A 13,160-nucleotide genomic window follows, 5' to 3' on the forward strand; every position below is an offset into this window, starting at 1 on the left:
TTGGATGTTCTTCATGTTAATTTTTATCAGGACTGCTTGGAAGGGGCTTTGCCCTTCACATTCCTTTTGTTCTTCTACACACATCATACTCTGGGGCTGATGCAAGCTCCTGTTGGAACTGTGTTGGCTTTTGAGCTGAGCGTAGTCTACAAAGCTGTGTCACAAGAGGCTTCTTGGCTTAGGTGGTGGTGGGATATTAACCCGCTCTTTACTGGACATATCATGCACATTTCCTGGAAGGAAATCAATGATAAGTGCCAATGTTCTGTTTCTCTTTGCAGAAATTTGCAGTCTTTCAATGCCGCTGTGATAGGGAATACCCCTCTCTTTCAAGCAGAAACAATTTTATCAGCTCCTGAAATCATCCTCCAGCCACATGCTCTTGAAATTGAAAAAATGTGTGTACAATGCATTCGAGATTGTGTGGAAGTTACTAAAGTGAGTATTCTGTGTCAATTTGCAATGAGGTCTAGGTGAATTTCTTTTTCCTTGATTTATGTAACAAGACAGTAGAATACCATGCTAACTACAATGATTTAGGGGCATTAAAATTAAATATGCATGGTTCAGTTAGGTATATTTCAACAAGATACAAATTTACAGATCAGAAGAAGTCAGTGAAATGATGTAGCCTGATTTTTGTATGATGTATAATCCAGCCTCCTAGTTAAAAATATAAGTGTTTTAGTAGTGGGATCCTCAGTCTGTTACTTGTGCAACTTGCCCCTTTAGCAGAAAATAATCTTCCTGGCTACACTTCCATTCATTAGGCCATGAATAAGTTTGGGTATGAACTGGTGAGGGAAGGATCACTCATAAGTGTTCAAATCAATGCTTTGAAATACTGCATTAAGGCTGGCTCCATTGGACCAGGACATCATCAAGGGATTGATAGAAATGGAGTCAAGCGGAACAGCTATTAAGTGAGCAGATAACAATCAGCAGTGACTTGGAAGGAGGAGAAATCCCGAGAATAGACCAGGGGGATCAACAAAGTTATATGATCTCATAACGGTGACAAAGAAAAAGGAGCATGAGGGAGGGGGAAGAGGAGCACAGGATAGTAGCTTGATTACAGAGGTGTTGGCAAGAGAGTGGAAAGGAAGGAGTAGAAATTCAGGAGTGACTATGCAAACCCTGAAGTGTAAGGAAAACAGAATGTGATGTATCGAGAGAGCAGGAAGGGCCTTGAGTTATGGGAGTCTAGCAAAGACCTCTGTCTTCTCATATTGCTATGCTGGCATCACGGATGCAAATGCAACTGATCTCCATGATAGCAACCCCTCCCCTTGCTGATGCAAAACCTGATACCCAATAAGGTCTTTTGTCTTTAATGCAGCATTTTGTTCGCTGGATGCATGGCACCTGCATTGATTGTCCACCACAGCAAACTGGTGACGACGAACCCATCATCTTTAGTTTCTTTAGTGATATCTCCCAGAACCCTTTAATCATTGAGCAGGCCATCCTCATTTCTCAGAACATGCACAAGCTTCTGGGCTCCCTCACAAAATACCTGAACCGGTGGAAGAGGTACCGCCCTCTATGGAAGTTAGATAAGGCCATTGTTATGGAAAAGTTTGCTGCCAAAAAGCCAGCCTGTGTCGTCTTTGATGACAAGTTGCAGTTCTACCTGAAGGTAGCTCAAGAAGTGATGCAGCAGCCCATGGTTAAAGACGAGCAGTGCATTCGCCTTCAGCTCGAGCCTTTGGCTTCTACAGTGCAAGAAACTGCTAAAGGCTGGATGGCTTCACTCGGGAAACTGCTCAACGAATCAGCCAAAGAGGCACTTTACGAACTCCAAGAAAATATTGAAGTAAGAAACTATTTGACTGGCAATGAATCATTTTTATCAGGGCTAGTTAAGCAGTTGTCACCCAGAGATTCTTGGACGCCCACTTCCCATCAGCCACGACCACCATGGGCAATGCTCAGGGATGGTGGGAGCCACATCTGAAAGGCCAAAGGCTGTAAAATGCCCTTATCAGTGCTACTGCCCAGTTAAGTCTGCAGAATATGGTCGGGTGGATGGGGGAATGGATACAGAAGGATGTAGCGAAGCTTCGGTAATTTTCTATAATTTGTTGGCGTGTTAAGTCCACTCTTCTTTCATTTGGGGAAGGGGGAGTAGTTGAAGGGGATAGTTTGTTCTTCTGAAAGTTTGCTTTAAATTGTACCATGGCTCCACAGGCAAGCAGTTCCTTCTCTTGTTAACCCTTTCCGTCTCCCTAAAACATTTTTATGTTCATTCTTCAAAAGTTCCCATATTTTATTAGTCTCTGTCATCTTTGTACCATCTCTCAGATACTCCAAAGGTGTTCACACTTTTTCTGACTGTGCACCACATTCCCCACTGCCTTTTTTCAGTAAAATAACATAAGGGAAAAATAGCGAAACCAAGGCCATAGAAGAGGAAAGACAACACGTGCTCTCTCTTCAATCCATACCAAAAATACTGTATCCAAAAATATCCACAACTAGAATTGAAGCTCTGGGGCCAGCAGGAGGCTGGAGGACATGTGGGAAAGTGGCTCACCACCTTACCACTGCATCCAAACACTGCCCCAGGGACTGTATGGCCTCTCCTGATTCAGATGTTATGAAGAAATAAAGCTATGTGTTATCAGCATACTGATGGTACCTCACCCTGAATCTCCTGATGACTGCTTCCAGTGGCTTCAGATAGATACTAAATAGCACTGGGAATAAGATAATGTAGCTGCCAATGCTACTGTCTGGACTTAGTCCCAAATGTAGGACCGGAACCACCTAAAAATAGTGCCCCAAATTCCCATTCCCTGCAGCTGGTCCAGCAGGATGCCATGGTATCAAATGCTGACAAGAAACAGGAGCAAGGTTGCAATCCCCCTGTTTCACCCTTTGCAGAGGTCATTCCACTGGGATTGATGTAGCCCTGATTGAAGCTGGCTTGATTTCTCAACCATGGTGCTGCATAAATGGTTGCAATCCACTGCCTGCCACTTATATAACAAACAAATATTGTAACCACAATACACTTTATTTTTGCAGCCCCAAGATACTTCATTTTCATATTTTTGCATAATATAGTTTGCTGCAAGATCCTGAATATCTATAATTGTATTTCTCATGAACAAATGATCGCTTAGTTAATGATACTGATGAATTATTGAAAGTATTTTCAGCTAAATGTTTCTTTCTTTCTTTCTTTTTTAATGAACCATTCTCCCCAGAGATTATCGCATAACCTTAAGACAACTCCCAGTACCCTGGAAGATCTCAAATTTGTCTTGGGCACAATTGCCGAGATCAAAGATATGTCTCTAGAAGTGGAACTTAAATACTTGGATATTCGTGAGCGATACCGTACCCTTGCAATGTATAATATTCCTGTAAGTGAAATGCTGCAGTATTTGTGATAAGTGCTGCAGAATCTCAAGATAACCTTGCTCTATAATTTCCATTTGTTGGACTGGGAGGATGGGACTTTTTTGAAAGTCTCATGTCCCCAGACCTAATGAGTCACAGACAATCAGGGAATTGTTGAAGGACCAGCTCTGGACCTCAGAGTTTGGCAAATCTGGGATCATTCTTAGAGACAGGCTTCCTCAAACTCAGCCCTCTAGATGTTTTGAGACTACAATTCCCATCATCCCTGACCACTGGTCCTGCTAGCTAGGGATCATGGGAGTTGTAGGCCGTGTTTGAGGAAGCCTGTTCTTAGGGAATCTGCTCTGACTTATATGACAGTAAATTATTATGGGATGGACAAATAGTCTGACTTAGTATTGGTGCACATGAACAAAATGGGCAAGATGATGAATTGCAGGGTCACACTAGACCCTACAGGACAGGCATGTGTAATAGCCTGCTTTTCTACTTGCATGTGCAATGACCTGGGAGTGTGAAGACATAGCCAGGGAGAGAAGGGTTAAACAACCCCTTTCTGTCCTCCTCACTTATGTTCTGCTCATATTTGCAGCCTTCAAATTTGTAACATCTAGTAGTTTAGTTTACAACTTTAACTCATGAGCTACTTCAATTAGGATTTGCTTGACTTGGTTCTAGGTCATGTGATTCTTTCCCAACTCAGCTATTCCAGGCTAAGGTGCAACAAGAATGTTGATGGAAAAGTGCTAGAGCCACCTCAATAAACAAAGCTGGTTCTGCATGTTAGAAGTGCAACAGCAAAGATCATTCAGTTAGTAACTTAAAGATTCATTCTATTAGTGTTCAAGACCTGAACTAAGGCTCGAACTAAGAAAGACAAAATCTCTCTGTTCATTTCTCCTTCAATTAGACACTGTTTTTGCTAAGTAAAGTGTTATAAAGGGTTTTGGTTTCTCTGGCATCCAACTGTGTTGTTTAAGTGATTTTGCAGTGCAGTGGATCTGAGAAATCTAGCATGGCAAAAGGAATCAAAATGCAGGGAACTCTTGAAAGTAGGATGGCAGAATTGGTTTGTGTGTTCTATAATACCAACATGGATTGGCTTGTTGGAAATTTAGAGGGCTGTTGCAGATAGAGACCTTGAGGATAAGTGAGTTGGTAGAGCATGAGACTCTTAATCTCAGGGTTGTGGGTTTTCACATTGGGTGAATCTTCCTGCATTGCAGGGGTTGCACTAGATGACCCTCATGGTCCCTTCTATGATTCTAAGAGGGCAGGTTGCTGTTAGCAGTTCTCATAGAAGAACCAAACAGAATGTCTTGTGAGTGACTCCCCAGATATCATGCTGGGCTGCACACCAGCAGATTTAGACACGATCTGGAGCCTCAGACACACTTTTAAAAACTGAAATATTATTTTGCTTTAGACAACAGAAGAAGAACAGCAGTTGGTGGAAAAGATGAAGCTAATGTGGGATACACTTTTTAATGATGCAGCAGCAGTTGATCACAGCCTTGGAAGCATCAAAAAGACATTTACTGAGGTACTGTTCCTTTAACGTATATTGTAGAATTGGATGAATGCATTTGGAAGAGGAGCTAAACTAATTTGGTTCATATTCCCTCTAGATCACAAGGGAGCAGATTGCAAACTACAGTAAGGAAATTGATGATTTTTACCACAGGTTTATCACTGAAGGACCAGGTTCTGTTGGTGAGAATCTTGACAGAGGTAAGAATGTGTGTGGGTTAGTACTCCTCTTATTAGGCAGCTGGAATAAACAATGGATAATGTTGCAGTGGCCCAGAATTCTTCAGACCTTCTTATACGAGAATATAAACACCACAGGTTTCTGGCCACGCTTACAAATCAATGGTGGTTGTTCTTCGTATCTCTCTGGGGGCCAAGCCTGGGGGGGGTTGACTGTATCCTGCAGTGCCACGTAATCCTGTGTCTGCCAACTTGAAAGGCAGAATTGGAGTGACCTGTGAGTGTGTCCCTGCCATGGATGAGCCTCTGCATGATTTGTGGAGGGTTTCTGGATAATTGGCTTTAATCAAGAGGCACTCCTGGACTGACATATGCTAATAGGCTGCAATCAGTCAGCTGCCAAAAAGACTGAAGGTATTTGAATGTTTTTCTTGAAAATCTCTACAACAGCTGAGAAAGGAAGGGGGAGGGCAAGGTGCTCTGTGCTTTCTTATGTGTTTTCAAATGCTTTCTCTACGTCTAAAATCATTAAAGCCGCTTGTTTTTAATTTCTCACTTGTAAATATTCTACTGTATTCTAATATATCAATTATATTTCTAATATTGTCCTTCATCTGTCTTCTTGGAAAAAAATCTGGCCTGATCATAATGGATTACCTCTTTTAATACCATTTTCAACCTATTTGTTAATATATGTGCAAAAGGTTTATAATTGTTATTCAACAAAAATATAGGTCGATAATTTTTTAACTGCTTAGGATCTCTGTCTTGTTTAGGAATCAAAGTTATAGAAGCATTCTTCCAAGACCAAAATCCAGAGGATGTAACGGTGGAACTAAGTGAAAAAATAATGGAAGAATTTGCTAACCTGATTGAACTGGAAGAAGAAATTATTAGCACAGCAGTGAACAAAATTTCCCACATAAATCTAGATATGCTAAAGGGGAAAAACTGCTGGGTGACCGCTTGGCGTTTTTTAATTCAAAGAGAATTAAGGACAGAGTAATACAGATGCACCACTAGAAAAAATTCCAGATCAATGAGCAAAAAATAATTCAGTGGTACCTCGGGATACACTTCAGGTTACAGATGCTTCAGGTTACAGACTCTGCTAACCCAGAAATATTACCTCGGGTTAAGAACTTTGTTTCAGGATGAGAACAGAAATCGCGCAGCAGCAGCGGGGGCCCCCATTAGCTAAAGTGGTGCTTCAGGTTAAGAACAGTTTCAGGTTAAGAACGGACCTCCGGAACGAATTAAGTACATAACCAGAGGTACCACTGTAATTCTGAAAGAAATCCCGGCAATTGTTAAAGAAAAGAGTAAATTATAAATATTTGACTGGTGCATTGAGATACAACAAAACCCCTTTTTGTTGAGAATATCCTGAAGGGATATCTTTTACATATAAAGGAAGAAAACAAAGGTATCAGGACCCTACTGAAGCAGACAAATTTTGAAGAAAATATGGAAAAGAATAAGCAGGAGAAAGAATGTTTGCTTTGGAAGCCAGATAGGAAGAAGAAGAATAACCAACAGAGGTTGAGATGAGAGATAAATAAAGAACAAGATGACGTTGAAAATGTTAACTTGGAATGTAAATGCTTAATAATAAAACTAAAAGGAATAAGATTGAATGTGATAAAAAAGTAAAATTGGATGTAATTTGTTTCCAGGAAACACACATTGTGAAGAAACATAGAAGTTTGATTAATAAAAGATTGGGAAAGGACTTTGTAGCCTCTCATGTAACAAAAAAGAGAGGCGTTGTAATATATATAAAACCTTAACTGAATCCAAAGCAATTATTTAAAGACAAGCAAGGAAGAATACTGATAATTCAGATAGCATCACAAGGAGAAAAAAATGTTAAGAGGTGTATATGCACCAAAGGAGAAAAAAATGACTTTTATAAGACACTTGAAGAAATTCTGTTTGAATATATGAATGAAAAGATAATCCTGATGGGAGTAGCTTCCCTGGAATGGATTAGAAATATAAGAAAAAGTGATACAAAAGAAGGGAAGCTACCCAAGGCCTTTTTTTTCAAATGACAGACAATTTAAGTCTAATTGATATGTGGAGAGAAAAACACTTACTGCACAGACAATTCACATTTTATTTGAGTGTGAATAACTCTGCAAGCAAAATAAATGCTGTATGGCTTTCTAAAGATTTGTATATAAAGGTAAAGAAGGTAGAAATTCTACCTTGGACATTATCAGATCACAACTCTATCATTGTGGAATTAAGAACAGGGCAAAATTTCCCAATGAGATGGAGATTAAATGAGAATTTATTAAATGACCAAGGAGTATTAGAAAAGGGGGGAAATAAAAGGATTATTTTGAAATTAGTTTGAATCAGGAGACAATTCTAAAGGTAGTATGGGATGCGAGTAATGTGAACATGGAAGGTTTTTTTTTAATTCAGTAAGGTACATACCAAAAAAAGAAGAGATTTGAAAAAGCAGGAAATTTTACAACAAGAAATAAAAAGAAAAGAAAAATAATTAATTCTCCTTGAAAAGAGATAGTGAAATGGGATACTAAAATATTTTAAACAGTTTTCAATTATAATAAATCAAGAAGTAGAGTGGAAAATTAAATATTTAAAACAGAAACAATTTGAAAAAGCTAACAAACCAGGAAAATTATTAGCATGGCAAATAAAGGAAAGAGAAGAAAAATCCTGTATAAATAAAATTAATATAGGAAGGTAGATTTGTGGAAAACCCTAAAGAAATAAGAGATCAATTTATGAGTTTCTATACATAATTATATTGAGCTAAACAGGGCATTACAGATAAAATGCAAAAATATCTAGAGGATAGTGGAATATCTAAAATACCAAAAGATAAAATGTTAATCCTGAATGGACTGGTGACAATGATAGAGATCTGGAAAGCTCTGTTCTGTCTGGTTGAAACTAGGGATGGGTGAATCTGTCAATTTCAGTTTCTATTTTTCCAGTCTTAAATTCAGTTCCTGACATTTCCACAGCAATTTGCAAATTTTAGTTAAAATTATCTTCCTTAAAATTTATCAACATTTTAGTGCAATTTTGTCCTAGTACATTTATTTGAGAATAATTTTTGCTAATATAAGCATTTTTGCAATCAATTTCAGCTAGTATAATGCATTCTTGAATGTTATTTTAACTAATATATATATATATATATATATATATATATATATATATATATATATATATATATATATATATGCTTAAGCACATGTTATGCTAAATTTGTACATATTACCCATGTGGAAAAGTGCATTGCAAAATTCTGAAAATGTGAGTTTCAAGGAAAATGTGAGTTTCGGTTTGCATATTCCTTTTGGAAAGTGTGCATTAGGTAAGTATGTCTTTAAGTGTGAACTGAATAAAAATTATCCTAAGTCTCTGTTGGGACTCACTATGGCCTCAGGTGAACTTAGAGGGCACTGTAGAAGAAAACATCCAGAGCTTGCTTGCATCTGTCCATTGGAAGAGAACGACAGTAATGGGGACCAAACTTTCTCATAGGGAAACTTGTTTCCCGTTACTGATCTTTTCATTGAGAATCTGCTGGTAGATTTCTGGGAAAGTGTTCTGGGCCAGAATGTGTTTTGTACAAGAAGCAAAAAGCACAGTTAGATCTGACCTGAGCTTCTGTTGTGGATCAGATCTTGTAGAGATTTCACCTATGGGGATGTCTATAGCCAAGAGTGCTACATATGGTGACTACTACTCATCCCTTGATGCCATATATTCTCTATTGCCATCTGCAGGATTAGAGCTGATGGTAGTTTTTGAAAAAGAACTGGAGAAGCATGAGAAAAATCGTCAGGAACTGGCAAATGCTGAAAAACTATTTGACCTTCCAATCACAATGTACCCTGATTTAATGAAAATCCAGAAGGAGATGAAGGGCCTGAGGCAGATCTATGATATTTACAAGTTGCAGCGAGTAAGTGGGTTTGTTTTTTTTTGTTTTTTTAAAAGATATTTATTGAAATTTTCCACTTTAATACATTAAAAAATCAAAAAAGAAAAAACAAAAAAAGTTAAAAACACATAAAGTTTACAATCCTTATTTTTCTATAACATATTTCCCTGACTTCCCCACACCTCCCCTTCTTATATTCCAATTCAAATTGTTAGTTCAACAAGTTCTAATCCCCAATTTTTAACCTTTTTCTATTTAGTTCATTTTTAAAAAGCCAATTTTACCTTATAAACATCAATATTTATACATCAATTCTCATTCTTAAAACTTGTTTCTAAAGTCGACCCAAATTCCCTTCTACGACTTCCCCAATTTTCATACAAATAGCAAAACAGAGTAAAAGCAAAAACAGATTGTAATTATGCACCCTTTGGATCCCCAAACTCCACCCCCCCTTTCCCGGTTTCAATCCCCAACAAATGTCCATCAGTCTTGGTCTACTATCAGCCTGGAGATCTCACGTCCGAGGCTCTTAATTCTCTCTCAATTCCTCTCTGCCGGTTTTTTTGATAGTCCTTAATATTAAACACCAGATCTCGGAGAAGCTCTAGCCAAATGGGATCCATGTTTCTTCCAGCCAGACCTCCATACTTAAAAGTGGAGCCCGAATCTTGTTTCTTACTCCTTTCAAGTCCAAATGTCCCCAAAGCTCCAACTTCCACCTTAATCAGATTTGTAATCCTTGGATCTTCAGATCTCCACATAAGGAGATCTCTCCATTCTTCAATCTCCAATTCAAACCAGATTTTCAACATCAAGTTCTTATTTTCCTTTTTAACCATCATGTCAGGCCTCTGGCTCTCCTTTGTCATCTGGAGCATTACAGCTCCTCCTTCCTTTTCCTCAGGAACAACATATATCTCTTTCTCCACACTCTCAAATCTCTCAAGTTTCTCTTCTTGTCCAGCTGCATAGACTTCCTGAGTCAAGTCCTTATCAAATTCAATGAGTTTATTTACTGTTAAGCCCAGAGTTGCAACATTTGTAGCCAAAACATCAATTTGGCCTTGTAACTTTCCCAAGAGAACTAAAACTCTGTCCAGTTTAGCTTGTATTTTCCCTCCTTCAGCCATTCTTGTAATGTCCCAAAACCCCCTCTAGAGGGATTTTGGTTACTTAATATTCCTTCCAGTTCAAATCCAAAAGTCAAGTTAGTTTGTATCAGTTCTTCCTTGTTTTCAACAATTTGTAACCAAATTGTAACAAATATAACCAGCAGAGACAACAGAAACAAAGTTCTCTTTTTCAGCTTTGACAGCTAATTTGACAGCTGTCAAACTCTTCAATACCTCTTCCACAGGCTCTCTCGCGGATCACTCCCGGGTCCGGGGGGGTGGCACTTCAGCTCCCAAAATTGGCTCTTACCCTCCAGTAAAATTACTTATACTGCCAAATCGTGAAATTAATGTCTTTTATCCAATAAACAAGAAAAAATTCTCTCGACCTTAGTTAGCTGATCCTTGCTTAAGATTATTTACAAGACGGGGAGACGGACTTCCTGTTTGCGCCTTCCCCGATCGTGCCTAATTAAAAAAAATTTTTTTTCTTTATAAATCCAATTTCCGTACTACTCACGGGTTGTTGCTTTTAAAGTCCAATTGTTCACAAGAAGAAGTCAGTGCTCTCCGACCATGGCATGCGGCTTCACTCCGCAGGAGAAGCAGTCGACTCTCAGCACCGCGCCACTCACCCGTCCCCCGTTCCGTAGCCTTTAAAAAGGCTCCTTTGCGGGTCGGGGGGCGCAAATGGTGCCTGCCGAGTCACCAAGTTCACAGGCTTCACCGCCTGTGATTTCTGAGGGTCCCCGCGTCGCCGCGGCGGCAAGACCCAACTCCTACGGAGCCGATTCCCTCCGGAGCTCGGAGGGAATCCGCCATTAGCCGATGGCGCTAACCCGGAAGTCAGTGGGTTTGTTTTAAATAAGTGTGTGTGTGTGTGTGTGTGTGTGTGTGTGTGTACCGTAGATTCCGGTGTATAAGATTACTTTTTAACCCCGGAAAAGAGGTTAAAAAGTTGGGGGTCGTCTTATACACCGGGTATGGAGCCCGCCCACTGCTGCTTCAGAAGCTGCCGCAGCAGCAGCATTGGGCGGCGGACTCCGCTCTGTGCCGGGTGGCTTTCTCTTGGTGCAGAGCCCGCCCACTGCTGCTTCGGAAGCAGGAGCAGCGGGCGGCGGGCTCCGCACCAGGAGGAAGCTGCCCAGCGATGCTAAGTCGGCTTCGCTGGGCGGCTTCCTCCTAGCGCGTAGCTGCCCAGTGTATCAGGTGACTGGGCTTATAAGACGAACCCCCAAATTGGCAGCTTGGGGTCCTGGTGCGTCCTTTTGAGGATTGCAATAAAATTTTGGCCCCCTTCTTGAAAGTATGGGGGGCTGGCCCCCATGTCCCCGCATAGATGGCACACCTGCACAAAATTGCAGTGTATGGCCTATTTTGGTCCAACCATCTGTAAGCAGAGGCTTGGTCCATTGGGTAGAGAAAGTCAAATGGAATTATCTACTATCTGTACATTAAGCTTTAAAAATAAGAGTGCTTTCTAGACTGGTAGGGGAGAGCAGTACCTTTTAAGGGTGTGTCTACACTGTATTTTGAACAAGTTTTGCATTATATGTAGCTGCAGGTATTTATTTTATTACATTTGAATCCCTCAGTTCATCAGAGATTGGCTTCCAAAGCAACTTATAACAATTTAAACTCTTGGTGTGCGCACGGTAGTCACTTCTGTCCTTTGACAGTTGGTAATATAATCCAGGTTCCAGGTTTTTCTCTCCAGAGGGAAAGTTCAGGAGAAACAGTGGGTGGACTTGGAGGCTAGTTGGTGACAGCTAGTATACACAACATCTAGACTTCTCTCTAGAGATAGATGTATCAGTCTGTTTCTGGTTTATCAATCTCTCATGTACAGGCAGCGTTCCAGGTCATCAAGCAGGATGGTGGAGTGCACATAAACCTGCTCCACCCTGTTACGGCACTGCCCCACCTTGCCCCCTTTTTCCGCTACTACTAGGTTGCCACGATGTGCGCATGCATGGTCATGCATCAATTACATGTATGTTCCTCTACTTCATTCATAATTCTGTCCCATCCCATTTGCACATTTGTCTCTGCTGTCTGTACAAGGATTTGTTTTTAAGAGAGAGAAGGGTGTACACCTTCTATAAATTGGTTCAGATCTAATTTTTTTGATCCATTAAACCAGGCATAGGCAAACTCCGGCCCTCCAGATGTTTGGGACCACAATTCCCATCATCCCTAGCTAACAGGACCAGTGGTCAGGGATGATGGGAATTGTAGTACCAAACATCTGGAGGGCCGGAATTTGCCTATGCCTGCATTAAACCATGTGAATGAGCCATGTGGCCATGCAATTCCTCCCCTCTTCTCCCTTATATTGTGTTCCTTAATTCAAAACTTCCAAGGTTTCTTAAAGTACAATTTTCAATAGAACCAGGAAATTAGTTTGAGCAATCCATGCTAACCAGGACATCAAACTGGTTTGATTCTGGTTTTATACTCTGGTTTGTAGGACCATGGCAACGCCAGTGTTCCATTTCAGATGTCACAGGAAACATTTGACATACAGTGATATCTCTGGTTAAGAACTTAATTCATTCTGGAGATCTGTTCTTAACCTGAAACCGTTCTTAACCTGAGGTACTACTTTAACTAATGGGGCCTCCCACTGCCGCCACCACACAATTTCCGTTCTCAACCTGAGGTACTACTTCCAGGTTAATAGAGTCAGTAACCTGAAGAGTTTGTAACCCGAGGTACCACTGTATTGAATTGAGGTGGATTGCAGAAGGGGAAAGGAAACGAAGTGGGAACAGGCAGGCAGGCAGCTCATTCCTAGCCTGATATAGGTTTCTTAGACTGAGTTTGTTATGACTTAGCCAGACCTCTACTTCCTTCTCAGTGCCTGGAAGTTATGTCTAGTTTTTGAAAAATAGACCTGCCCCACCTATTTTTCTTTTTATGGATTCAAGAACTGGCAGAGGAGGAGGAAAGGACTAGAAGTCTCCACCATTTCTCTGGCCATCAGACTTGATAGTTAGTTAAATAATAATAATTAATGATGTAAAACTGTTGTG

The 13,160-nt window shown here is 40.2% G+C and overlaps 1 protein-coding gene across 1 annotated transcript in view; it reads left to right on the forward strand.

Moving 5' to 3' along the window:
- Window positions 1-13,160, forward strand: part of DNAH10 (dynein axonemal heavy chain 10) — a 126,866-nt gene that overhangs the window by 39,075 nt on the left and 74,631 nt on the right. Inside the window, exons 19-24 of the mRNA XM_053369026.1 lie at window positions 282-438; window positions 1,340-1,816; window positions 3,213-3,371; window positions 4,796-4,912; window positions 4,998-5,100; window positions 8,853-9,031. Of these exons, the coding sequence (XP_053225001.1) occupies window positions 282-438; window positions 1,340-1,816; window positions 3,213-3,371; window positions 4,796-4,912; window positions 4,998-5,100; window positions 8,853-9,031 (1,192 nt within the window). The remainder of the gene's footprint in view (window positions 1-281; window positions 439-1,339; window positions 1,817-3,212; window positions 3,372-4,795; window positions 4,913-4,997; window positions 5,101-8,852; window positions 9,032-13,160) is intronic.

Source organism: Podarcis raffonei, chromosome 16 (assembly GCF_027172205.1).
Source record: "Podarcis raffonei isolate rPodRaf1 chromosome 16, rPodRaf1.pri, whole genome shotgun sequence".
Classification (NCBI taxonomy): Eukaryota; Metazoa; Chordata; class Lepidosauria; order Squamata; family Lacertidae; genus Podarcis; species Podarcis raffonei.